General features: G+C 37.7%; 1 protein-coding gene across 2 annotated transcripts in view; it reads left to right on the top strand.

The window, feature by feature from the left end:
- Positions 1-12,138: 12,138 nt before the first annotated feature.
- CNTNAP5 (contactin associated protein family member 5) overlaps positions 12,139-25,858 on the top strand; it is a 956,089-nt gene continuing 942,369 nt past the window's right edge. For both annotated transcript variants that reach the window (XM_060177957.1, XM_060177958.1), the window contains exon 1: positions 12,139-12,691. In XM_060177957.1, coding sequence (XP_060033940.1) covers positions 12,610-12,691 — 82 coding nt within the window. In that variant the 5' untranslated portion in view covers positions 12,139-12,609. The remainder of the gene's footprint in view (positions 12,692-25,858) is intronic.

Here is a 25,858-nt window from a genome sequence, read left to right as displayed (position 1 = left end):
TTGGTGGTTCAATGGTAGAATTCGTGCCTGCTCCGCCCCCTCTCCTTGTCATACCCTGATTTTCACCAGTCACTTTCCTCTCCACCCTCTCTGCATCGCATCCTGTTCCCACCCTACTGGGCTAGTATATTTATGAGGACAAGATTCTTTGTAGTTTTTAGTTTAGCTTAGCTTGGTATAGATTGCACTGCATCCTGCATGAATAAAGAGATACTGTGTACAGCTCAACCACGAGTCCCATGTCATCTGTTACCCGTGCATGAAGCCAGCCTGGCGAAAACAACAATTAAAGTAGATTGTTAAAATAATTTTAATTTTCTACCTTGATTTTATCATATAATATATATGTATACTTTATCACATATATATGTGTGTGTATATGTGTGTATTTAAATACATGTATATATGTGTATACATATGTGTATATATGTGTGTATATACAAATATATGTGTGTACACACACACACACACACACACACACACACACACACACATATATGAAAAGCATTGTGTTCACCATTATCAAACCATCCACTGGACATCTTGGTATGATTATTCCCTCCAGGGTTACCAATGGGGCTCAGTACCTGCACTCCTGGAGCCCATTTTTTCCATTTTTGTTGTCCTTCTTATTATTGCTGTTATTGTTACTATTGTTTTTGGATAGGACAGAGAGAAATTGAGAATTGAGAGGAAGACAGAGAGGGGGAGAGAAAGACAGACACCTGCATACCTGCTTCACTGCTTGTGAAGCAACACCCCTGCATGTGGATAACTTGGGGGCTTGAACCAGGATCCTTGTTCTGCCAGTCCTTGCTCTTTGTGCCATGTGCACATAACCGGCTGTACTATTGTATGATTACTTCTGAGGAAAATAATGATTACTGTAGTGTTAAAAAAATGGCTTACTTGAATAGTGTGTTGCTTAGCCATGTGGATGACCCAATTTTGAGCCCCCCACTGCACTGAACAAAGCTTGGAAATTGTTGCCTCTCTCTCTTTCCTTTTCCCTCTGCCTTCTATCTAGAAAAGAGAAAACAGGAGTACTATAGTACTTTTTCTACTATAAATATCCCTAATTTATTCTTGTATATATTATTTTACTACCTTAACATTATGAGGGATACAAGACTCTGAAGACAGAATTATGTCACCTGTTCTTTTTTTAAACTATTTTTTAATATTCTATTTATTTACTTATGAGAAAGGTAGAAGGAGAGAGGTAGAGAGGAAAAGAACCAGACATCACTTTGATACATTTGCTGTCAGGGATTTAATTTGTAATCTCATCCATGAGATTCCAATGCTTTATCCACTTAGCTACCTCCTGGACCACATATGTTCCCTATTCTACGACAGCTATTTAACCAAAAGGAAATGATGCAAATCTAGATACATTACAACCACGGAAATTAAATGATTGCTAATGTAATTACTGTGATAACATTGAGTAATAGAATATATATATCAATCATAGAAGAATTGCTCTTTTTATTATTTGCATGTTGTCTGTCCTTTACTAGGGGCACTAATGGTTTAATCAGCAGTAAAGTACAATAGTTGGTATACGTGTAACATTTCTTAGTTTTCCACATGAGACTCTAAACAGCACCCCCCTCCCCATTTAGATCCTCCTCCACCATCATGTTCTAGGACATGAACTGTGGGGCTATGTGAAAGCTTGGTAGAGCTTAACAGAGCTCTCCCATCCTTGGATGGAGGTCTGGAAAGACACCTCACTTGTCAGCCTCTCCCATATAGGGATCAGCTAAGAGGGAAAAGTCTTCCATAACTCAGTTTCTCCTTGTTAGTCTCTAAGCTCGTAGAAAGCCTACAAGCCTCTCACACTTAGTTTCCCCTGCTAGCAGGCCAAATGGCTGCCTGCTTGAGGGTTCACTCAAAGTTCACTATAGTCATTCAAAGTTCACACGTTCACTATAAGTTCACCTTTTGATCATATAAGAGAACACACTTTATCATACACCCTTGCCAGTGACTTGGCAGTGAGACCATTTCCTTTTTTTTTGATATCTATGACTTACATCAAGCTCTCTTTCTGTTTCATCTCATTCTACTGGTTTAGCCACTATGTTTTTCTTAATACCTTTGGATAATTAAGATGCCTTCATGGAAAACAATTGTTTTGACCTTTTGGTATCACATCAATTCTCATCATTCCTACCCCTCCCCACCATAGGGGTAAGCTGACCTTTAACAAACCTGTAATTTCTGAAATATTTGAAAAATATCCCTTGTTCTGTTTGTTATAAAGCCTTATGTTTTACCCTGAATAAACTAGAGGTTCATACTAGGATCTCTCTTGGAATTCTTGCTGTATCACAGAGTCCATAGAACTTGCCACAAAGAAGCCAGTGGCTTACCTCTTGGTTGGAGGCACTGCACATGAGCGCCAGCAATGACCCCTTCCCTTCACCCCATAGTCTTTTACTTTGATGCAACACAACAAACCCACTCCAAGTTTTGCTTTGTGTTTTCCCTTCTGCTCTTATTTTACGACTTCTTTTTTTTTTTGTTATCTTAGTTTTTATTTATTTATTAAATTTTATTTAAGAAAGGATTAATTAACAAAACCATAAAGTAGGAGGGGTATAACTCCACACAATTCCCACCACCCAATCTCCATAACCCACCCACTCCCCTGATAGCATTCACATTCTCTATCCCTCTGGGAGCATGGACCCAGGGTCATTGAGGGTTGCAGAAGGTAGAAGGTCTGGCTTCTGTAATTGCTTCCCCGCTGAATAAAGGCGTTGACTGGTCGGTCCATTATTCCAGTGTGCCTCTCTCTTTCCCTAGTAGGGTGTGTCTCTGGGGAAGCTGAGCTCCAGGACACATTGGTGGGATCTTCAATCCAGGGAAACCTGGCCAGCATCCTGGTGGCATCTGGAACCTGGTGATTGAAAAGAGAGTTAACATACGAAGCCAAACAATTTGTTGAGCAATCATGGACCCAAAGCTTGGAATAGTGGAGAGGAAGTGTTAGGGAGGTACTCACTGCAAACTCTAGTGTACTTCTGCTTTCAGGTATATATTTTGCAGTACTTTATGGATACGTGTGAACATAAGCTCTCTCTCACAGAAACTGGTATATATCTAGGTTATGGGACTTTGTTAGAAAGTGAACCACCTGAGATGAAATTAGAGTGTACTATAAAAGGAAACGTCTCACCCGAGTAATGAAGCTGAAGGGTTGTCATTCCACACGTGAAGTCTCTGGACATAGTCTGAGGTGAAGCATGTTGAGGTGGCAAGCGTTGGGTTGGTTAGGTTGTGATCGGCGGATGCAATATTATTTGGTATGGATTGGGAGACGCATACGGGAAAGTAGGCCCTATCCAAGGGTTCCAGGACTGGGGGAAGTAGGGGCTCTATAGTGGAGATGTGAGGTTCCTGCTGTCTTAGGGTTCAAAAAGACAATTGATAGTTAATGTTATCATCACATTATTTGTTAATTGGGTTAACTTTGAAAAGTCCTTTTGTTAGGGTTTGCTGTACAGTATCCAGTATCTTGTATATACCTGTGCTATTGGATGCTTCTGATCTACTTGGTCTAGGCTTTTGAGAGAGTCTGCATATCAAATACACAGCCTATATATTAAAAAGATTGTTTGTCTTTTGAGAAACTTTGAGACATACAATTGATTTTCCCCCATCATATTGATTAACTACTGATTTATATGTCTACATTTTGCTAGGAGTGTACATAAACACCATTCCCACCACCAAAAGACTGTGATCCATACCTCCCACCCATTCCCACCCCCCACTGTCCCAGGAAGCTGCATGTCTACCCCTCACTACAGGGTTTTTACTTTGGTGCCCTACTTACAATTTGGTCAGGTCCTGCTTTTAGTTTGCCTTTCAGATCTTCTTACTCAACTTCTGTTGATGAGTGGGATCATCCCATACTCATCTTTATCTTTCTGACTTAGGTCACTTAACATAATTCCTTCTAGCTCTGTCCAAGATGGGTCAGAGAAGGTGGGTTCATTGTTCTTGATAGCTGCAGAGTATTCCATTGTGTCTATATACCACAGCTTTCTCAGCCACTCATCTGTTGTTGGGCACCTGGGTTGCTTCCAGGTTTTAGCTATTATGAATTGTGCTGCTATGAACATAGGAGTACACACCTCTTTTTGGTTGGGTGTTATGGAGTTCTTCCCTAAAATAATTCACAAATTTAGACAGGCAAAGAAGGAAGAAGTGTATGACAAGATTAAAAAAGAGAGAGAGAGAGGGACAGACAAGAGAGAGAAAAGGGAAAAGATAATAAAAAGAGCTGTAATTAAAGAGCAGTTAAAGGAAATTCCCAAATGTGTATCAGTGAATTCAAAAAAGCACACTGTTTGTTGGTGTGGGGGCTGGGGGCTGTGACTTTGGAAGCTGTAGGATTAAGGAAGAAGGGGTGACAAGAATGAGAAAAAGAAAAAATAAAAGAAATAAAGAAAGAGAGAGAGAGAAAAAAGAAAAAGATAAGAAAAAGAACAGTCATAAAAGGGCAGTGAAAGGAAAGGGTTTTTTTAATGTATTTATTTTTAATTATTTAATTAGCTATGCGGGGTGAGGTGGGGAGGTTTGGCTACTTAGAAAGAAAAAAGGCCAGAGGTTTCATAAGGGTATAGACTTAGAATTAATGATACTCTGTGGTGGGACAGGAATTTGGTAAAGAAAAGGACTGGTTATGGGGGAGGGGGGGAAGGAGGTATGCTTGAAAATTAAAAGGAAGAAAACAATTTTTTTTTTCCTTTTTTTTTTCCCCCTTTTTTCCCTACTCTAATTCTTAACCCAAATTAAGTTATAGTCACCTCCTTGGTGTCGCCGCTAGGACCCCTTATTGGCTGGCCTGCTAAAGGCAGAAAATCCTACCGTTACCAGGAGATGTGGTCAGAGCTCAGCCACGGGCAGCTTCTCAGTCCGCCATCTTCTGGGAAACTCCCCCCCCCCCTTAAGCTTTTTTAAAGGATTTCTCAAAGATGGAAACTAGCTCCAAGTCCTTTTGATCCAATGAGAGCTGTACTCAAGGATGTCCTCGGATCCACCCTCAGAGTCGCGGTGGTCCCTGGAGACTCCCAAGAGGAAGCCCCCGAGCTACAGTGCTCCCTCCCGGTCCTCTCATTTTACAACTTCTGTCTGAGTGAGTTCATCCCACATTAATCCTTTTTTTTTTTTTACTTACCTCACCTAACATGATTATTTCAAACACCATCCAACATGAGACGAAGAATTCACCACTTAAAATAGCTGAGTATTATTCCATTCTTTATCTAGATAACAACTTACTCTGTTGTTGGACATCTGGGTTGCTTCCAGGTTTTGGCTATTCAAAGTTTTCTGCTATGAAAATAGGTATATACAGATATCTTTGGATAGTATGGGTGATTCTTTACATATACCCCTAGGAGAGGAAGGGTAGGTCCACTTCTAGCCTTCTGAGAGTTCTCCTGTTTGCATGCATTTTCTTTTTATTTATTTTGTATTATTATCTCTATTTATTTATTGGATAGAGACACCCAGGAATCGAGAGGGAAGGGTGGGATAGAGAGGTAGAGAGACAGAGAGACACCTGCAGCCCTGCTTCACCACTCGGGAAGTTTCCCCCTGCAGGTAGGGACTGGGGACTCGAACCTGGGTCCTTGTGCATTGTAATATGTGTGATCAACCAGATGAGCCACCACTCAGTCCCCTGCATGCATTTTCAACTCCAGTGATAAACTGGAAAAGAAATACATGATAAATCTATTGGCTGAGGGATAAATTATCTTCTGTGAGCTAGGAAAAAAGTTTATGATTTGTGTCTATATAATAAAAAAGAGGTACTGCCTGTATTATTCTATTTACTATGCAAAGCATGTGTAAGTCTTCACTTATCACACTTCAGAATGTGTAGGTGTAGAAGTTGAGTCTTGTAGAGACTAGATTATACCCAGAAGATCTCATACCTAGTAAGCTTCAAAACCAAGGTTAATACTTAGGGCTTCTGATTATAAGCTCAAAACTTTTTCCATTAAACCTCCCCAAACAGGAGTCTCCTGAAATATTATATATATACATATATATATATATATATATATATATATATATATATATATAATCATAAATGACTTTGCAGTAATTATAAGCATTACTTTCTTCAGAGAAATAAGGTAGAGATGTGAGATTTTTATGGACATGCATGTAGGAATGGTTTTGCAAAAAATATAGTTGTACAGATAGTTCAAAGGGTGGATTCCTTCAAAAATAAATTTCATAAATTTCATTTTAAGATAATTAATTGTCAAGATATAAGACCAAACCCCATTCCCTTTGATATTTTGTGTAGCTGACATACTGGTTTACAAGGTAAATAAGGATAAGTACCCTCAAAGGAGTGTCTACATTCTAGAGCGATCACTGAATAACGGTGAGGCATACATGTAACCTCAGAAAAGTTTAACAAGTTTCTTTCTTACCTATGTTTAATTATTCATCATATATTTTCATCACAGCAGACTAATATTTAACTGTTTACTGAGAAACTACACTTAAGAAACTACCCGGATTTAGGAAAGCATATGTGAGCCAAAACTTTATGTAATAATTAATACAGACTTCAAGAGATAAGCATTAGCTGAATTTTATTGTTGAGTGAATATTGGTGATATGGATAGGGGAAAGTTCACAGGAAGAAAATAGAGTAGTGTGTGCTAACAACAGGCTATATCAGCAAAGAAGTATGCTCTTGAGGTTATGCATTTGAAAGACTGTTCCATTCATAGGAAATAGGTTATAGATGTTGAAAAGTTTAATATCAGTAAAGACTACTGTAGTGAAAACACTGAGTTAGAGATAGAGCTAGGAACAAGGTGAAGTGCCACAGGTAATTTTTTTTCCTTCTCATTTGTCTGAAGTTAATTTTTGTTAATAGAAGTCTACTCTTTCACAAATTTTGCAAGATTTCTGTCTTCCTTATTCTTGTATTTGACTTTTCTACTACAGCACATACATGTGTTTTAACCATACTTTAATAACAAGTTTCATGTCCCAGGATGACTCAAGTCCCCTTACACCAAAGTTGTCTCTTCATTATGTCAACTGCAGGCTTCTCTTCCCAGAGGAAGTAATTTCTATCAATGGAAAAACTTCTATAACACTTATTATCTAAGCCATTTGGCACTTAATCACATACTAATTTGCATTGCTATCTTGTATTTTAATGTGTTTACATATTTCCCCAAATCACTTTCAGTTCCATGACATCTAGAACCTCTCTCTCCCCAGCCTACTCTCTACACTCAACAGCTGAAGAATTTTCCTGATCACTTACTATAATGAAGAAGAAGAAAAAGAAAAAGAAAGAAATGAAACGAAGAAAGGGAAGATTAAAGGAAAAATAAAGCCAACTGCATGCCACTCAGTATTTTAAAGGTTCTATTTTGAACATTTGGTGGCCAACAAAAGTGATGTTTCAATTAGTAGAACAAGCCATGATATGTGAAATTGAAATAATTCAAAAGCACTGAGACTCAAAACAGCACAGTTGACCATGGTCATGGCAGTCTCTTACCATATGCCAATACATCCCCTGCAGGTAGTCATGGTGACTGTTTCCCATGAATGTCCTAAAGTCAAAGGAAATAAACAGTATGGGTTTGGTTTACATTTTCAAGTGCTATGTGGTTCAGAGCCATTAGACCAGTATGGTATATGATATGTCAATGTCTGTCTCTTTTTAGCATACTTTCAGTAAATTAAAGATGACCAAACATACCTTCTGTGTGCCCCACAAAAAGATTCAAAATCACTGAAACAAACCTCTTGCTGACTATCCAAAGGCAAAGATTCCAACTGATGAATGATTCTGTAACATAACCTCCATTAAGTAAAAAAGAACTATCAAGTAGGAGTTCTTGAGGGAAAAATCAAAGGGATGTGAAACTTCTACTTTAGTCATTGTATTTGTTAATTTTTCTGGAACCAGGGTCTCATTAAAGCATGATTTTAAACCGTTGCCAAACAACTTTTTCATTTAGATATTTAAAGAGAGAGACTTCATTTAGATATTTAAAGAGAGATATTTAAAGAGAGACTGAGAAAGAGGGAAGACTACATCTGACGCTATAGTCCCCCTACTACAAAGGGACAGCCATGTCTTGCTGGGGGTAATTCAATCCTTTTAAATTTTATTTTTGATATATGTTTTGGGTTGAAAAAATGTTTAAATTTATTATCATTACTTTTTTATTGCCATCAATTTTAGTGGTGGGGCTCAGTGCCAACATTATGAATCCACCACTACTGTTGTCCTTTTTTTCCCTATTTTTTTATTAAATAGAACAGAGAGAAATTGAGAGAGTAATGGGAGATAAAGAGAGGGAGAGAAAGAAAGACACTTGCAGATCTGCTTCATGACCTGCCATTGAGGAATAGGTACTCACACCAGGGTCTTTGCACTTGGTAACATGTGCTTAACTGGGTGTACCACTGCCTGGCCTCCTCAAATGTATTATTTTAAAATGTAGGCCTTTGAGGATTTCAATTATCCATTTTTTCCCATTCCATGGTAACCATAAAGTTCTCTGTTTATGTAGAGTTTTAAACATATTTATTATGTTTAATAGGACAGAGAGAAATTGAGGGGAAAGGGGAGAGATGGAGAGCAAAAGAAACACACCTGCAACACTGACTCACTGCTTTTGAAGCTTTCTCCCTGCAGGTGGAAATTGGAGATTTGAACAGAGGTCTTTGTGCCTGGTAATGAGTATGCTCAATCAGGTGCATCACCACCCAGCCCCTTGAAGAATTCTAATCCTCTTTAAAACAATGTGCTATGTAGATACAGATAATTCCCACATTTTGCATCTTTTATTGCAAGAGAGTGACAGAGACCGGAGCACACTAAACATTTTATGTGGTGTCAGGTATGAAATCTAGGGCCTCATACAAGCAAATTAAGAACTCAACTGGCTAAGCTGCCTTCTGGCTGAGAATAACTCTTTTACATCGAGCAGCCTGTGGCAAAAGAGAGGCTAGTCAGTTTAGATTCAACTCCAACAGTAGAAAGGTGAAGTTATCAGATTAAAAGGTTTACAAGAGAATTTCAATAGGTGAATATCAGTCAAGCTGGAAACAGCATTAACAGTGATTAATATTCTAAAGCTAATAAAAACTGGCTGGCAAAATGCCCCCAGAAGATGGCATTGTTTACACTATTGTCTAAGAGGAACAGCTGTTTGCCCTAGCTACATTCAGAGCTGCAGTATTCTTACTGAAATGTTAACAATTCTTAGACAAATGGCTGCTGTTGGAGACTGAAAGTTGTTCTGAGAACAGGTGTGCTTAAGAGGGAGAAAGAACAAAAGCTACAACTGTAAATAGGACTTTAAATTAGATGCAATTTATAAGCTATATACTAGATATGCATATGGGCCTCTAACTGCAGTTCCAATATTTACTAATAACTTGAAGATTATTCACAGTTTGGGACTTCCTGCTAACAGATTTCCTTGATTGCCTTTTAATATATGTACCCAACCATTTTACTGACACAGATTCATCCGAGGGTATTCAGGAAGCAAATGAAGTAAGCATTCTTCATCATTTTTGAAATATTACTTGAACAAAATATTTTTGGAGATGTGTAAAAAGTGCAATAATTTCTTAGGACATTAGATTGACTGACTGTAAGGTCTGTGTTCTCTGTGTTGTTATTCTCCAGTTTGTAAAGAGAAATATTCAAGCCTGGGAGGTAGTGCAGTGGCTGGAACATTGACATAAAATATTGGAGATCCAGGGGCCAGCTGATGGTACACATGATTAAGAGCACACATTACAATGTGCAAGAACCTGGGTTCGGTTCAAGCCCCTAGTCCCCACCTAAAACAGGGAGGCTTCACAAGTGGTGAAGCAGGACTGCAGGTGTCTCTGTCTCTCTCCTTCTCTATCTCCCCCTCCCCTCTCAGTTTCTGCTTGTATCTATACAATAAGTAAATAAAGATAATAGAAAAATAAATAAATACAACTAAAAATAAAGATTATATATATATATATATATATATATATATATATATATGTTCTCCTGACTTTGATCCCCAGTATTGTATATGCCAGAATGATGCTCTGATTCCCTTGTCTTTTCTCTCTTTCTCTCTCTCTCTCCCTCTCCCTCCCCCCTCCCCCTCCCCTCCTTCCCCCTCCCCTCCCCCCCCTTACACACACCAGTAAAAATGTTAAAAGAGGAGTATGCTAAGGTTAGTAAGGATGTATATAGAGAGGACATCTCAGCACTGCTGGTGGGAAACGGTATGAATTGCTATACCATTTAATTCATCAGCTAACTAGTGACACCCAATGAGAGTGAAGATAAGCATTTCCTGTTACTCCTATGTCTCTAGTTGAGAAAAACTGAGCTAGGTTTGACATTATATAGTTTGGATGGTTTAAAAAATGGAAATAATGTCCAAATTCATAAACAGAAGAATTATTGAGTTAACTATGACTAGTCTATAACATTTACACAACAGTCAAAATGAAAGGATTTAAATATAGCTGAAACATCTAGTCTGATTCAACTAGCCATATAAATGCTTTTAAACCTAGGATCTCCCATGGTGAGTCCTAGGGACCTTCAGAGGCAGAAGGTAAACCCATGCAGCTGAGCTTAGAAGTTGCACTCTCTTTCCTTCCTTAGACCCCTGTTTCTTGAATAAAATCAGCTTTGATATTTTGTGATTCTATATCTCCTGAGCAAGATCTGTCTCTCAGTTAAATACCTACTGTCTGTGCCAGAGAAGTCTTTCAGTTGCCTCCAAATCAGATGGACTTAATTTTGTTTTCATTAAAATATCTGAGACAAGAGGATCCTTAAAGTTGCTTTCACTCAAATCTGATTATCATTCAGGAATCTAAAGTGTAAAATAAATCCATCTTTGCTGCTGCAGAGCCTGGGGTGGGGGTGGAAGTGGGGTGGGGGTAGGGGTGGGGGTGGGGGGCAGAAATCAACTCTGAAGCTATTGTAGCCTAACTTGGTTGTAAGTTCCATAGGAGAAATCATTATGGTCCCTCATTTTGTTAAAAACTGACAGCTTCCAATAAAAACAAAATGAGTTGATTTATGGTAAAATAGCAGAGCCCTCAGATGTAACCTGGAAGCCAAAGACAGAACTAGTGTTTCTAATAGGAAGTCTCTTTCTAGGCAGAAACCAAAATGACACCTTTTTTTTTTTCTTTTTAAAATGAAACCTTTCCAACAAAACCTCGGAAATGCAATCTAAAAAGGCAATCTAGATCCTTTACTTAGACTCTAAGGCTCCAATCATTACCACACCCAAGTGGCCTCTCCTGCTCTCTCTTTGGCACAAGGGATGCACCTGGGCTTCAGAACCCAAGGCACTGAGCACTCTGCAGTACTTCCCCACAGCAACATGTCAGCCAGGAGGGGAGGGAGAGGGGGTAGAGCGAGAGGGAGAGGGAGAGGGAGAGGCAGAGGCAGAGGGAGAGGGAGAGGAGACGAGAGAGAGAGAGAGAGAGAGAGAGAGAGAGAGAGAGAGAGAGAAGAGATTGCCAGAGAACATGAAATGCCATGAAAACAGAGGCTTTGAGGGCAGGGTGTGGGATCTGAGACACATGGGAACATGCATTATGTTAAACCAGTCAATCAGAAACCCCTAATTAACCATACCCATCAGTCTTTCATACAAGGTAACAAAGGGATGATTATTAAAATAAATAAATAAATAAATATCACAAAAGCCAAGTGTTTCTTCTCCTCGCCAAAAGGTTAAAAAAAAATCTCTTGAGCTCTTTGCACATCTTTCCAAGGGAAATCCCTTCCTGCTGGTGCACCAGCATTAGGAGGTAGTATCCTTTCCCCCTGTGTTGTTGGAAAGCCAGCTTTATATTCCAGTACCTTAAACCTCTCCACAAAATAGGGGCGGGGGCGGGGGGGTGGGGAAGAGGAAATAGGGGAGAGAGAGAGAGAGAGAGAGAGAGAGAGAGAGAGAGAGAGAGAGAGAGATTTCCTCTTCCTTTTCCTCTCCGCGGGGAGTGCAATCGCATCGCAGCGCAGCAGTGGGGGCAAGGATCCTTGCGGAGCCTGGAGGAGACCCACCCAGGCTCCCCTTCCAAGGGAGCGCGGGGCGGGCCTGGCCAGAGGCGGTGCCTCGCAGACCCGCTAGCTTATAAGGAGCTGTCCGCCAGCCCGGTGCTGATTCCAGCTCTGGATTTGGACACAGTGGATCTGGCTCTCTCTGCTTAGCTCCGGAAACTATTGCAACTGGGCTTGGATTTGCACATTTAAGGAGGCGGGGGTGGGGTGGGCGAGAGGAGGAAGAAGCGGACGAGGAAGACGAGAGAACAGCCGGAGACTGTTGAGGGGACTGTCGCTCCAGTCAAAGCTCCAGAAAAGACCTCCGTAGAGCTCTTGAGCCCCAGGATGGAGTGAAAGAGAATCTCTCTCCAAAAGGGGTGGGAGGGGGCCAGGTAGGGCAAAGGAGAAAAGAGAGAGAGAGAGAGAGAAAAAAAAAAAAAAAAAAGCAAGAGAGCGGCACAGGAGAAGCCGCGCCTGGTAGCTCCGAATTTGGGCTCCGTTTTGGGACCGCTGACCCGGGGGAAATGGATTCTGTACCAAGGCTGACCAGCGTTTTGACTTTGCTGTTTTCCTGCTTATGGCATTTAGGACTAGCAGCGACAAATTGTGAGTACCAGAAACTGGAGGCGGGTCGATGAGGTGGCAAGACTAGATTTGGAAAGACTCCACTGTCTTAGCAGGTTCATTTGGGTGTGCTGAGCAGAGAACATAAAATAAAAATAAAAGAGAAGGGAAGGGAGGGACGGGGGGGGGGGGACGCCAATCCGTATAGTTGCGTTACTCAAACCATCCCAGAAGTTAGCAGAGCTCCAATGAGTCAGCCCTGCTAGATTCCCTGCTCTTTGCCTGGAATTGCAAAGTTCCGGGGTGGGGGTAGGGGGTGTTCTCTCCCCCGCGCCCCCTTAACCCCAGCCCTCCACTAACTTTCCCCCTCTATGCCAGATCTGAGCAAAGGCTGAGGCCCCCAGGCGCAGGTTTGCACAGGGTGCTGAGCTTCCAAGAATAGAGACACTTATAGCAGCCATACACCGTGGCAGCAGCCCATCTCTAAATGCGGCTGCATGGGATGTGTAGTATGACCAGTGTTTCATTTACAGTGCATGGCTTTCAGCTCTCCTCTAAATAAAAGGGTCCAGGTGGGATAGCTTACAGCCAATGAATAGGATTGGGAGTTTTTGGCCTAAGGATCATATCCAGTGGAGTCAAACCACAAGATCAATGGCTGCCCCTGATACAGGAGAAAGAGCTTTGGTGCACACTCCAACCCCAGCCCCTATTCCCCCAAAATCTTTGTGCTAAAGAACACGTAATGGTTATGTATACTCTCTTGTTGCTTAAGCCTTAGTCTCAGCAAGTGCAGAGGATTTGATGTAATAGGCAGGGAAACTGGACACCTGGGGATCCACCACCTGAACTGTTTATTTAAGGAACCCTGTTTGTCAAACTTGAATAAATCACAGAACCATCGGAAGTTCAAGCTCAGTTGCATCTGGAAGCAAAATAAAGGGAAGTTTTTCCAGCTCTAGAAACACCTAAATGAGAAAGAATGCAACTAAACCATCTATCTGTGTTGCCCCAAGGTGTTTTACCAAGGCTTTTCAAGTTTCTAGGTTTGTTCAGTTACCTTTGCTAACCTCAGCACAAAACTCAGAAATGTTTAACAGTATTGGTATATGTTTTGTACTATGCTGTTTGCTTTTGTAGTCTTTACCATTATTAATAAAGGTATGAAGACTCCTTACTACTTATGGGTCCCTCTACCTCACCCCTATCTGCCTTGGGTTAAAGAGGGCTTTTAGTAAAACACATGCAACTCAGACTTATACCTCAATGGAAGTTATTAGACAAATGCTATTTACTGAAAATATTACAGAGAAAAGTTAGTGTTTCTGGGATGGAAAGTTTGGAGATATAGAATCTGGATACACACTGTAAAGGTTTTATTGAAGTTTGTCATCAAAAGGAGGTTTGAAGATGTCAAACTCCAAAAAGGAACAATCCGAAGGGCCTTCACTTATAAATTATTTCAAAGAATAGGTAGGAGCACATTACAGTCTGGGACTTTTCTTTTCCTTCTCTAACTTCTTCACTTCTCCCTCTTTCTGCTCCTCCTCAAAATTTGTTTCCTTTTTTTTTTTTTCTTTTTTTTTTTAAGGTAAAATTGTTCCCATGGTGCTTTAAAAAAAAAAAAAGATCTAAGTGGTATATTAGTAAGAAGTTAGGAATGATGCTAAGCTAGTTTCTCTACCTCCTAAAACACTAGAGGTCAGTATTGTCCTAATGATTAAAAGGTGTGGCATCAAAACAGCTGTTTTTAATGTCTCACACTTACCTACTTGAAAATAGTGAGCATTTTGAAGCTCCACAAAGGTGAGATGAGGTATAATGGCTACAATCAAGAGACCATACTTTATAGGAATATGGTTTGAAATTCTTTGTGTGGCACCATAAGAGCAAGAATATTGTAGAAAGAATTTTTCTGTAAATTAATTGAATTATGGTTGATAGGCTGTAAGAATGCTCATGAAACCTAAGTGGCATGAATTTAAGGTCCATATTCATTATTACCGATACTACCACAATGCTAATTCTGAACATTTAAAATGAAACTTTGTGATAATGAGCTTTGATATTTCATCAGTGGCAGTTTAATCTCCTTATTTTCAATCAACATTTCAACTGAATGAGTACTGCTTGCTAAATATTGGGGGGGGAACTCTTGCAGAATAATTATACAAGTTTTCATTGTACTGAACAAAATGTATTAGTTCACTGAACTATATAATAGCAGTAGAAAATTACTTCTTAACTCAATGCATCTTGGTGGCCTTTATAAATCTGTGATACAGAACCTCTAAGAAAAATTCATTAACATTGCCCATTTTTTCCAGACTTCTGTTACCCAAAGACTTTATCATTAAATATGGGACTTTAAAATTCCATTTATCCACAATCTAGCCACATTTTAAGCATAAACTGAAGAAGTCTCCAATTAGTTTGCAGAAGTTTACAAATTATTTTAAGATGACTCCTTTTATATTTTGAAATATTATTTTGCATCACTTATAGCAATAGCCTTGAAGGTGTTTTATTTACCCATGACCCCCTGCTATTATATATATATATATATATATATATATATATATATATATATACTCAAAGTTTATATATATATATATATAAACTTTGAGTAAAAATAACTTTTAATTATTTTCATTCTAATAATAATTTGTTAATGTTACTGTTATATGCATAGGATATACATATGAGCCTATTTTTCATAATTGACCCAAATTTGAATATTTATCTGAAAGAAAAGAATGACCACCCAGTTATAGTTTAAGTTTCTACTTAAACAAATTTAGAATAAAATCAAGTTAGAAGGCCAGCTACTATGTAGGTATTAAGACTCTGTATAGATAATATAGATACCCAATAGCAATAAAAACTCTGGGCATTTCTTTATTTTGGGTTTTCAGGATATTGAATAGCTATAACTTTTCCTTTGGGTTTATACTGAGGAAATTAGTTAATTTCAAATCTAACTACGGTTTGTCTATGTTAAATGAAAAACCATTTTGAATATATTGATAGTACAACTCTCTTGCTGTCAATTTCCTCTCATCAGTGGCTTTTCAAAGCATTTACTTGTTTCCATTTCCACGTCTATCTCCACTGCTATTGTCATAATTCATGTTACCAGCATCTCTTGCCTGTGTTTCTGCCATGCCATGATTCCTAATGAGAACAATTGGTGATGGATTGAGCATGGGGTGAGGAAGAAGTTGAGGACCCAGATTTCTAGCTGGAGCAACTAGCTAGGAATTCACAGTTCACTATAACGGGGGACACTAGACAAAGAACAAGGCTGAGGAAACTGTTCAGCTTTGGGTATGTTGAGTTTAAGGGAAAGCACACAAATAAGCAGTTGGATAAAAGAATTAGAAGGTCAAAGTAATATAAGGATTTGATATGGACATTTGAGACTTTTAGCCAGGGTTAATTTATTTACCAGGCTTACTAGTGCCTTAATTCTAAAAACAAAACAACAACAAACTTTTGTCAAAGGAGAGATAGCATGATCTAAGAATTGGCTTAAGTTAAATTGGGACTTTGAATTACTGAGGATACCTAGATTTGTTATGCCACATTTAAAATCTCAAAATTCTCTCAAGTTGTAAATCCTTCCTGTGCTCATCTGCTTGGATATTAAACAGCAGTTGAGATATGTATCTACTACCAAGTAGACTAGCAGTTGAATATTAGACTAAGGAAACACATGAAATGTTATTTGTATTGAAAAATTCATTATGGAGGAATTTTGTTCAGTGTATAAAAGGAATGTGTGTCACTCTTAAATTTATTCTAATAGTAAACATTATATGATTATGGAAGTCTTATTTTTGAACAATAAGACATTTTGAATGGTGTTCAGACATTTTACTTTGTTATTATACTTTTACATTATAGATTAAATTCACAGAGGTAATAGCTTAGAGAACTAAATTAAAATAAAAACAAAAAATAAACCCTACAGTCTTGTTTTAGCCCTTTCACTGCAGATAGAACTCCACTGAAAATCAACAAATTGTCAATCATGTTACTGATGCCATCAAATGAGGAGGTCTACTGTACCTTGAGTTATCTAAAACATGCATAATCTCAATAAATAATATCATAAATGTAAACTAGCTTAGTTTTTTCCAGTAAAAAATACTTAGGGTATATTTTTGAAGCACTTACAGTACGCAGAAATTAAAGAAGAACTATAATGCTTATTTAGAAAAGCTTTAAATATTTTCCTATATTTGAGTAAGTTTATCTTTGACAAGTCACTTGATTTCTATTTATGTAGTCCAGCCACCATGTCCAAGTTATATTCATATTTTGAAAAATGGAAAATGTAGATGAAAACTAGACTAATCATTTTCATGGAAAGGTACATAATTATGAGAAAAAAAATTGGTTTTCATGTGAATAAATGTATTTCCATGTCTTTCTTCTCAACCTAAGGAATAATGAAGTTTACTACCTATCTCACAGTCTCAATTTTCTCCAATATTTTTTTTTTTGAAGTTCTTTAGTGGGACTCAGTTTCTCCACATTTCATTGTTTTATTTACAGTACCCATTTGTTGTACAACAAAAGATGTGCTGTCATTTGAAATGTCTACAAAACGTTTGTGATCCAACCCTGCTTATTACACACTCAACTCTGTTGACTGTTAATCACCTTCCCATATTAGAGAGCAGAGTGAAGACCTACTTACTGGAAAAACTGGTCTGTAATAGTCATTCATGCAATGAAACTTTATTCTGAAGACTCAGTTACTTGTTCAAACCAATAATAGCATTCTTACTCCATAAAAAAAGTTTTCTGTATCCACCAAAGCTATGATATTTTGTGCTTGGTGACATTATAAATATTGGCTTAAACTGGTGATCTTGATATACTAAAATATTCAGATAAATTATTAACAGTCTATCTAGTTTTAACCCATTTGTGTGGCTTAACAACAGATATTGCCCACTCCTCATTCCATTTGGATATTTCTGCAATTATTGTATTCAAAATTCCTAAGAAATTTTGTTTAGAATAACATGAAAGGATTTTAATTTTTAGTAATTTCTATTTATTTTATTTTCATATAAAATTTCACATATGCTGTGTTCATACCATTTAAATTAACTTTTAAAATTCAGTTTATAAATATAAAAAATTACTATGATTTTATAGCTACTCAGGATCTTGACCTATACCTATTTCCAAAATCTTTTCAAAATAAAAAATAATCCCTATACATTCAGTTGGGGGTCTATGTGATCATCTATACACAGTTTTCTCAAGACCCTTGTTGATAATTCCTGTATTCTCTGTTATCCTTGGCGAACAGCATAGACTTAGCAGTTTCTTCTAGAGCCACTTTCTTAATAATACTTCAGAAACTTTAACAGCATTGAATCTAGGTGTGATCAAGATGGGAAATACACAATGGTCAAGGACAAGAGCCTTCATATCTGAATGAGCATCACACATTTTAATTATTGATTTTAAATTTGAATGTAAACTTGGTAAGGAAAGGACACAGTCTTGATAAAGTTCTTAACCCCTTGCACATACAGTTACATAGCAATACCATAGATACATTTCTGTTGGCATCAGATCTGTCAAAAATCATTAAGTAGGAAGTATGATATTCTTGGCCTTAATATCAGTCTGCCTAATACTCTTATCTCTGTTGCTCTTTCCATATACTCAATTCCTTCCTTCATAAAACTCCTTTATATTCTGTATCTCTTTGCATACTCTGATGATTCCATAGAGCATTTTCATCTTGTTCTAAATAAACTTACACTATTGATGAACTGCTGCACACATTGAAAATTTGTACTCTTGGCTTTGCATTTTGTATGTTCATTTCCTATACTGAGTTCACATAATACATGCTGGTTAATAATACCCAGGTTAGTGAAATATGTCCTTTTTTTTTTTTTATTTCTAACCTTCTTAAAGTGCTCCTATGGTCCTGCTGTTAGAGTCTTCTTTTTAAATTTTTTTTGTTATTTATTTATTTATCCCCTTTTGTTGCCCTTATTGTTTTATTTAATGTTTCCTAATATCTCAAGGAATATTTTTAAAAGGTTGGGACATTAAGGTAGGATTTTTGAGAGAAATTAAATTTCATTTGAGATGTAAACAAAGTCAGACTTGTTTAGTTGCAGAAGTGTGGGTATATTTTCATAGTTTTTTGTTTGTTTTTTTGTGAGAAGACTTAAGAGTGAGGGATACTTGTAGGAGAAGCCCACAGATACAGTGGTACATGAAAAAATGACTGAACTACATAAATTAACTACAGAATATATAAACCTATAAGAATCAGTCTTTAGTTTTACTTAATAAGCTGTAGGAACTATTGAATGATTTTAGGTAAGCAGATTTGTGTTTTCAAAAATTATTGTACAAAGAATAGACCTAGATGAAACAGGACTAGTGTCATAGAAGTTAAGAGACTATTACTGTAAAACTGATTATAGTTATTAAGGACCCAAGAAGGAAGTTCAGAATCTTCAGATATAATATATAATCAGATAGAAAGTAATAGTTGGAGAGTTGGGCGGTAGTGCAGCGGATTAAGCGCAGTTGGCACAAAGCGCAAGGACCAGCATAAGGATCCAGGTTCAAGCCCCCGGCTCCCTACCTACAGGGCCATCGCTTTACAAGTGGTGAAGCAGGTCTTCAGGTATCTGTCTTTCTCTCCCCTTCTCTGTCTTCCACTCCTCTTTCCATTTCTCTCTGTCCTATTCAACAACAACATCAATAACAACAATAATAACTACAACAATAAAACATCAGGGCAACAAAAGGGAATATATAAATAAATATATATATTAATAAACATTTTTTAAAAATGAGTAATTGTTGGAAGGTCAGATGGTAGTACACATGGCGCAAAGTGCAAGGACTGGCACAATGATCCTGGTTCAAGCCCCCGGTTCCCCACCTGTGGGGGAGGGGGTAAGGGGTTGCCTCACAAGTGGTGAAGCAGGTCTACAGATGTCTGTCTTTATCTCCCCCTTTGTGTTTTCCCCACCTCTCTCGATTTCTCTCTGCCCTATCCAACAATAACAACGACAATAATAACGATGACAACAAGGGCAACAAAATGAGAAAAATGGCCTCCAGGAGCAGTAGTGCAGGCACCCAGCCAGCAATAATCCTGGAGGCAAAAAAAAAAAAAAAAAAGGCCAAGTGAATTCAAAAAATAGCAATGTATAAGCTAGTACACAGATGTGTGGTTAAAATATATCCCATAGCTTTTCCCATTGTTTTTGACAAATGATAGCTGTAGATGTTAAGAAAGGTGCTCTTTTTTTTTTTGAAATGAAGTTCCTCACTTAGAATACCAAGCAACCATATTCTCAGTGCAGTATATTTTAGATTTTCATGACACTATATAGTACATGCTGTCTGTATCCATCATCCTGATGCATCTTATAGTCTGTAAATTATGCTAGTTTTGTCAGCAGAGTGAGAACTAGTCATTAAGTAATGTGTAATTAAACCTCAACATCCTGGTTCTTATTCTCCCTCTGAATGGGGGAGTGTGTGTGTGTGTGGGCTCCTGGGATAGATTAGGGATCATAACTACTATCAGTGGTTGTTCAGCAGGGAAAGAAACGGGTAAGTTGGGTGTGCCGTGTTGATTTGCTATTATTGATCATTGATTTACTGGCATAAATTCTATGTTTCCACACTTCTAATTGCTCTTGTGCATATTCTTGGGGGTTGATTAATGCCATCTGCTCACTGGATCAGCTGAATTGAGTCTTAAGGGATAACAACATTAATGTTGAAGATAGAAAGTGAAGGGAAGTGCCAAAACACCACTCATGATGTATATTATTTTTAACTATCCACCTTTGGAAGCAAAAAAAAAAATCCACTGAAGAATGTCCAAAACACATAGCAGTCTAGAAAAAATTTCCTAACAGATGCTTGTAGGTGTTAGTCTAGGCCACTATTTGCTGATTTTTTTTTGTTGTTGTTCCATTATCTCCCCCCCTGCCTCCATTCTTCTCACTTATTCTTTCTTCCCTCCCTCCACTATTTTTGTCTGTATCATGTAACCATGTATTTTGGGTGTTATCATAAACTTTTCCCTCAACTCAAGATTGTATTAAAGATGTGAACGAAGGAAAGAAAAGTGTCTGTTGGACCCACCCCATTGCTGCCTTGGTGCTGTCTTGTTCTGTTGCGTGGGCAAAAATCACCAAATGTGAAGCAGCTCAACAAGGCCTACTGTGAGGGCGGACCTGACAGAGATCTGCCACCTACAGGCCACTGGGGAAAACCCACTTGATTCAAACACCCCTATCCATCTGTCGCCAAACAAACATGGGGGAAAAAACTTTTCAATTCATAGAGATAAGTCCTGTGACACAGAGACTCACCTGCAAAGAAAATACCAAGATATAAATTTGTATTAAACAGTACTGAGTAGAGAAAAGCAGACTTGTTCTAGAAAATGAGTGTACAGAAGTGATAGTAATGTGGTTTTGGAGAAAGGGAAAATGCTTTAAATTGAAGAAGAACAAACAGTCGTACTGTTTAAACAACTGAAACTGTTGCTGTGACAATTTTATTTTTTTGCTCTGACCAGTTATTAATATCTCAAAGTTGAGCATAGCAAGTGGGCCCTGGGGAGGTAGGAAAAACAGTGGACATGTCACACATTATGGGTTGATTCACTTCTTGCTCAGTGAATAATTCCCATGGATATTAGCTTGGACCTTGTAGAATCAGTGCAAGTACAACATGGGTTATCCTGTATAACTTAGATGATATGGGAATAATGATACCTGTTACTTTAATTATTAATGAACCTCACATTTTGACTCCTTTCGAAATCAGTTATAAAACAAATGATGGCAAAGACAACTATATCTCTCCTACCCCACTAGAGAAAGATAGAAACAGGAAGAGGATCGGGCTGAGTGGTGGCACAACTGTTGGAGTGCACATGTTGAAACTTAAAAGGACCTGAATTTGAGCCCTCATTTCCCACCTTCAGGGGGCAAGCTTTACAAGTGGTGAAGCAGGGCTGCCAGGTATCTCTCTTCCTTTCTATATTCCCCTTCTTGATTTCTGGCTGTTTCTATCCACTAGGAAAAAATGTGCAAATAGGTACAAATATAGACAAATAATTGTAAAGAGAATAGTTAACCCATATCTGCTGCCTTAGGAGAACTTCTGTAGTTTCCAATGGAGGGAATGGGGATTCAGAACTCTGCTGGTGTGAACGATGCAGAGTTGTTCCCTTGTTGTCTTGTAATTTTGTAAATCAATATTAAATCACTAATAAAATTAAAAACATATATACTGATGAATGAATACTGAAAAAAGACAACTGCATTCTACTTTCATGCAAATATGAAATGGCATACTACCTCTTTATCTGGACAACTGAGCTGAGTAATTGCAAAGGCAAATAGAAATTTGTTTTGACTTCAACTCCTATGCCAAATGGGTTTTGGTCAGAAATGGGCTCCACTTGACAGAGAAAGGTTGCTGTCTATCTAGATACCTCATTTGATGCTAGATTTCTCATTGTTATTGTGTGACAACTGCTTCTGTGCTTCAGTCAATGAACCGACATGCTGAAAAATTTACAGAGAATTTTATGAAAGAGTGAATGGGCAGCATTTCCTCAAAATATATGGGGAGCACCTCTTTTCCAAAAAACTTATTACACTCTTACAAAAGTTGTCACCATGATGGGGGAAGTATTCTTCAATAATACTTGAGAAAATGAGTGAGCCATTTAATTGAAAGGAAGATTTTTCCCCCCATGATTTTATACCCCCACCAGACTTCCAGTCTTGATCCTTTTATCTGAAAGAAAAAAAAAAGATGGAAATTTAAGAGAATTATCTCACTCCTTTTTGTGACTACTAGAGTCTGCTTTTTTTGGGGGGGGGGATAAACAGAACTAATCTCTTGATGTTGGGTTAAAAAACAGATATAAATGATTATTGATGATTAGAAATGTTACCCCTTCAAGTGCCTCATTCATTCATTCATTCATAAACATTTATAATATGTCTATTGTACTTTCATTTTTATGTATAACCACAGCCATATTAACTCTTATAGTCTTGGAAAGTTTGCAGCTTCATCATTTTATTATTTTTTTTCAAGCTCATACATATAATTGAAATTATCTGGTATTTATCTTTTGCTTCCTTACTTACTGCACTAACCAAGTTGTTTTTGTGATCTCCTTTTACTCAGTGGGGATTTTACTCAGTGGGAAGTTTCATAACCAGTAGACTAAAGGTACAATGATGAGTGTAGACCTGTCACACTCAGTACATTTGCTTATTAGAGAGAGACCAGCACTAGTAAGAATCTCATTACTTTTAAAACTGTATAGAAACCAGAAAAATGATTGATTCTGGGCCTTTTAAAAAATATATATTTATAAAAAGGAAACACTGGCAAAACCATAGGATAAGAGGGGTACAACTCCACACAATTCCCAACACCAGAACTCAGTATCCCATCCCCTCCCTTGAAAGCTTTCCTATTCTTTAACCATCTGGGAATATGGACCCAAGGTCATTGTGGGATGCAGAAGGTGGAAGGTCTGGCTTCTGTAATTGCTTCCCCACTGAACATGGGCATTGACAGGTCAATCTATACAACCAGCCTGCCTCTCTCTTTCCCTAGTGGGGCAGGGTTCTGGGGAATCAGAGCTCCAGGATATATTGGTAGGGTTGTCTGTCCAGGGAAGTCTGCTTGGCATCATGCTAGCATCTGGAACCTGGTGGCTGAAAAGAGAGTTAACATATAAGGCCAAACAAGTTGTTGACTAATCATGAACCTAAAGGCTGGAATAGTGCAGATGAAAAGTTTGGGAGTCCTCCATTTTTTAGGTAGCTGGTAGGCATATTTTAGTTATATTCCAAAGGGCCTGTGGCTATATTAGTTGTTTTTTTTTTTTCCTGAGCCTGAAATCCGATATGCATGTGGATCCAAGTTATTATCTGGGGAGATTATATCATGGCTGGAAAAAGGACCAGAAAACTGGATCAGGGAGAGAGTATCTCCCAAATATGGGAAGGGTGTATAAATATTGTTGACTATAAGCCCCCAAAATTTGATGTGATCTGGGGTCTATATTCAGCTTAAGTTCTCCTAAATCCACTCATCGTCATCTGTGCTATTACTTGACCTAGATGTGAAATCTGTCTTTGTGTCCTTCATCTTTCTCTCAAGTTATTTTCTTCTTTTCTGAATAGACTTTTTTTTCTTTGCTTGGATTTAGAAAGCTAAGTATTTTTTTTTATATATCCAGCCTCACAATCTTGCTTCTCTTTCTCTATCAATGATTGCTATCAAGAAAGTAAAGGGCATCAAGATTCCCAAAACAGTTCAGAGTGAAGCAATTAATAAATATATGCTCTAGATCTAAAAAAGAATCAGTGTTTCAATAACTAAGGGCTTAAATATCTAAGCTATCTTAACAGAAGAACATTTATTTGTGTCCATAATAAAATCTCCTTCAGAATTTCACACTAAATCATAAATATTGTTTTTTTTTGGGGGGGGGAGAGGAGGTGAGGACATATATTGGAATGTTACTAGTAAGTCTATTCTTTTTATATTTATTTATTTATTTATTTATTTATTTATTTATCAGATACAGAAAAAAATCAAGAGGGATTTGGGAGTTAGAGAGGAAGAAAGATATACTTGAAGCACTGTTAAACCATTCATGAAACTTGCTGCCTGCAAGTGGGGACCAGGAGCTTGAATCTGGATCCTTGCACATTTTACCATGTGTGCTCAACGGAATGCACCAGCACCTGGTCCCTACCCAGTCTATTTGTCTATTGCTGAGAATGAAAAAATGATTACACATATATGAGCTTTGAGGAAGCATAAAGACAGTATCCTCAACCACTGCCAATATTTGTCTGTTGTACATCAGCAAATGTGCTTGGAATGCATCTGTTAGTGATCTTCAGTTGATATAATTAAATATTTTAAACATTGTCTATGTCCAGAAAACTATTTAACTCCTTATAAATTGTTATTTGTCTATTTATGACTACTGTCTAATATAATCTCAGGGCTAGAATATCTTAATGGAATTTACAGATCTGAAAAGATAACAACTTGTCATAGAAACGTCTCCTCGTTTTGCTCTCCTTAGTTAATACTTGGTAACTATCTTTAAAAAATAAGAATTCTCTGTGAAGGCCCCAGATTGGACATTATCCTAGACATTCTTTAGTACCTCTCAGGAAAAGGAATCACATGCTAACCATTACAGTAAGCAGCAAAATTACTATTTGATCAGTTGGATGGAAGTATGGCCTGGTTAAGCAAAATTCAAGCCCAGACAGAAAGCCTACATTAGAAATAGTGTAGGAGCAACCCCTTTGAATGTTAGTGCACATATTTGCTCAGTGATCCTGCCATAACTCAAATGTCTGTCTCTTTAGCTTTTGCGAAAGAGAAAGAGACCTTTGGTCTCTTCTAGTGAACTCCTCTCACTACAGTCTAATGTCAAGAAACACACATGATTAAGTAAAAGTATACATCTGGATTCAGTCTTAGCTTCTGATTTTGACTTAATGATTAATTGTAGTCACATGCTTGCAGGTTTACTTAGAATACCATCCAGTAGAGAATCTTCTCACTGATTTCCTCACTCACAATAAAAAAAAATTCTCCAGTGAAATACAAAGTTCTTGCAGTAAATTTTTCCTAAAATCTGTTATAATAAACTAAGAAAATACATATGTGGAATGTACATATGCATACATATGCATAATATATATTATATGTAGAATTGAACTGAATGGTATGCCACCATTCAACAGATGTAAATGAAGTCATCTTTTGTGACTAATATAGCAAGTAGAGTTTTACATGTGTGTACATTTGATGTGAATTGCTTATTCTGGTAAATGTTGAGATTTATTATCTCCCAAGGTCAATATTGACTTGAGTGTCACCTTTGTGAATATTTCTCTCTATATATAATGAATTGAAATGGACATTTGGATGAAAATTAATATCTATTTATTTTCTGAAATTGAATGTGTTTTGACTAGAGGGTGAGTTAATGCTTTTGAAAGGTGTACAGAGACATGTTCTGCTATAACTGTTCTGTTTCAAGGGATAGTTTATTTAGAAGTCTATGCATTCTGATATTCTGTGGTTACTTTTAAATTTAGCTCTATCTCTGCTTCTCTAACCTAA

Source organism: Erinaceus europaeus, chromosome 18 (assembly GCF_950295315.1).
Source record: "Erinaceus europaeus chromosome 18, mEriEur2.1, whole genome shotgun sequence".
NCBI classification, from domain to species: domain Eukaryota; kingdom Metazoa; phylum Chordata; class Mammalia; order Eulipotyphla; family Erinaceidae; genus Erinaceus; species Erinaceus europaeus.
This window is presented reverse-complemented; position numbering and strand designations above follow the sequence as displayed.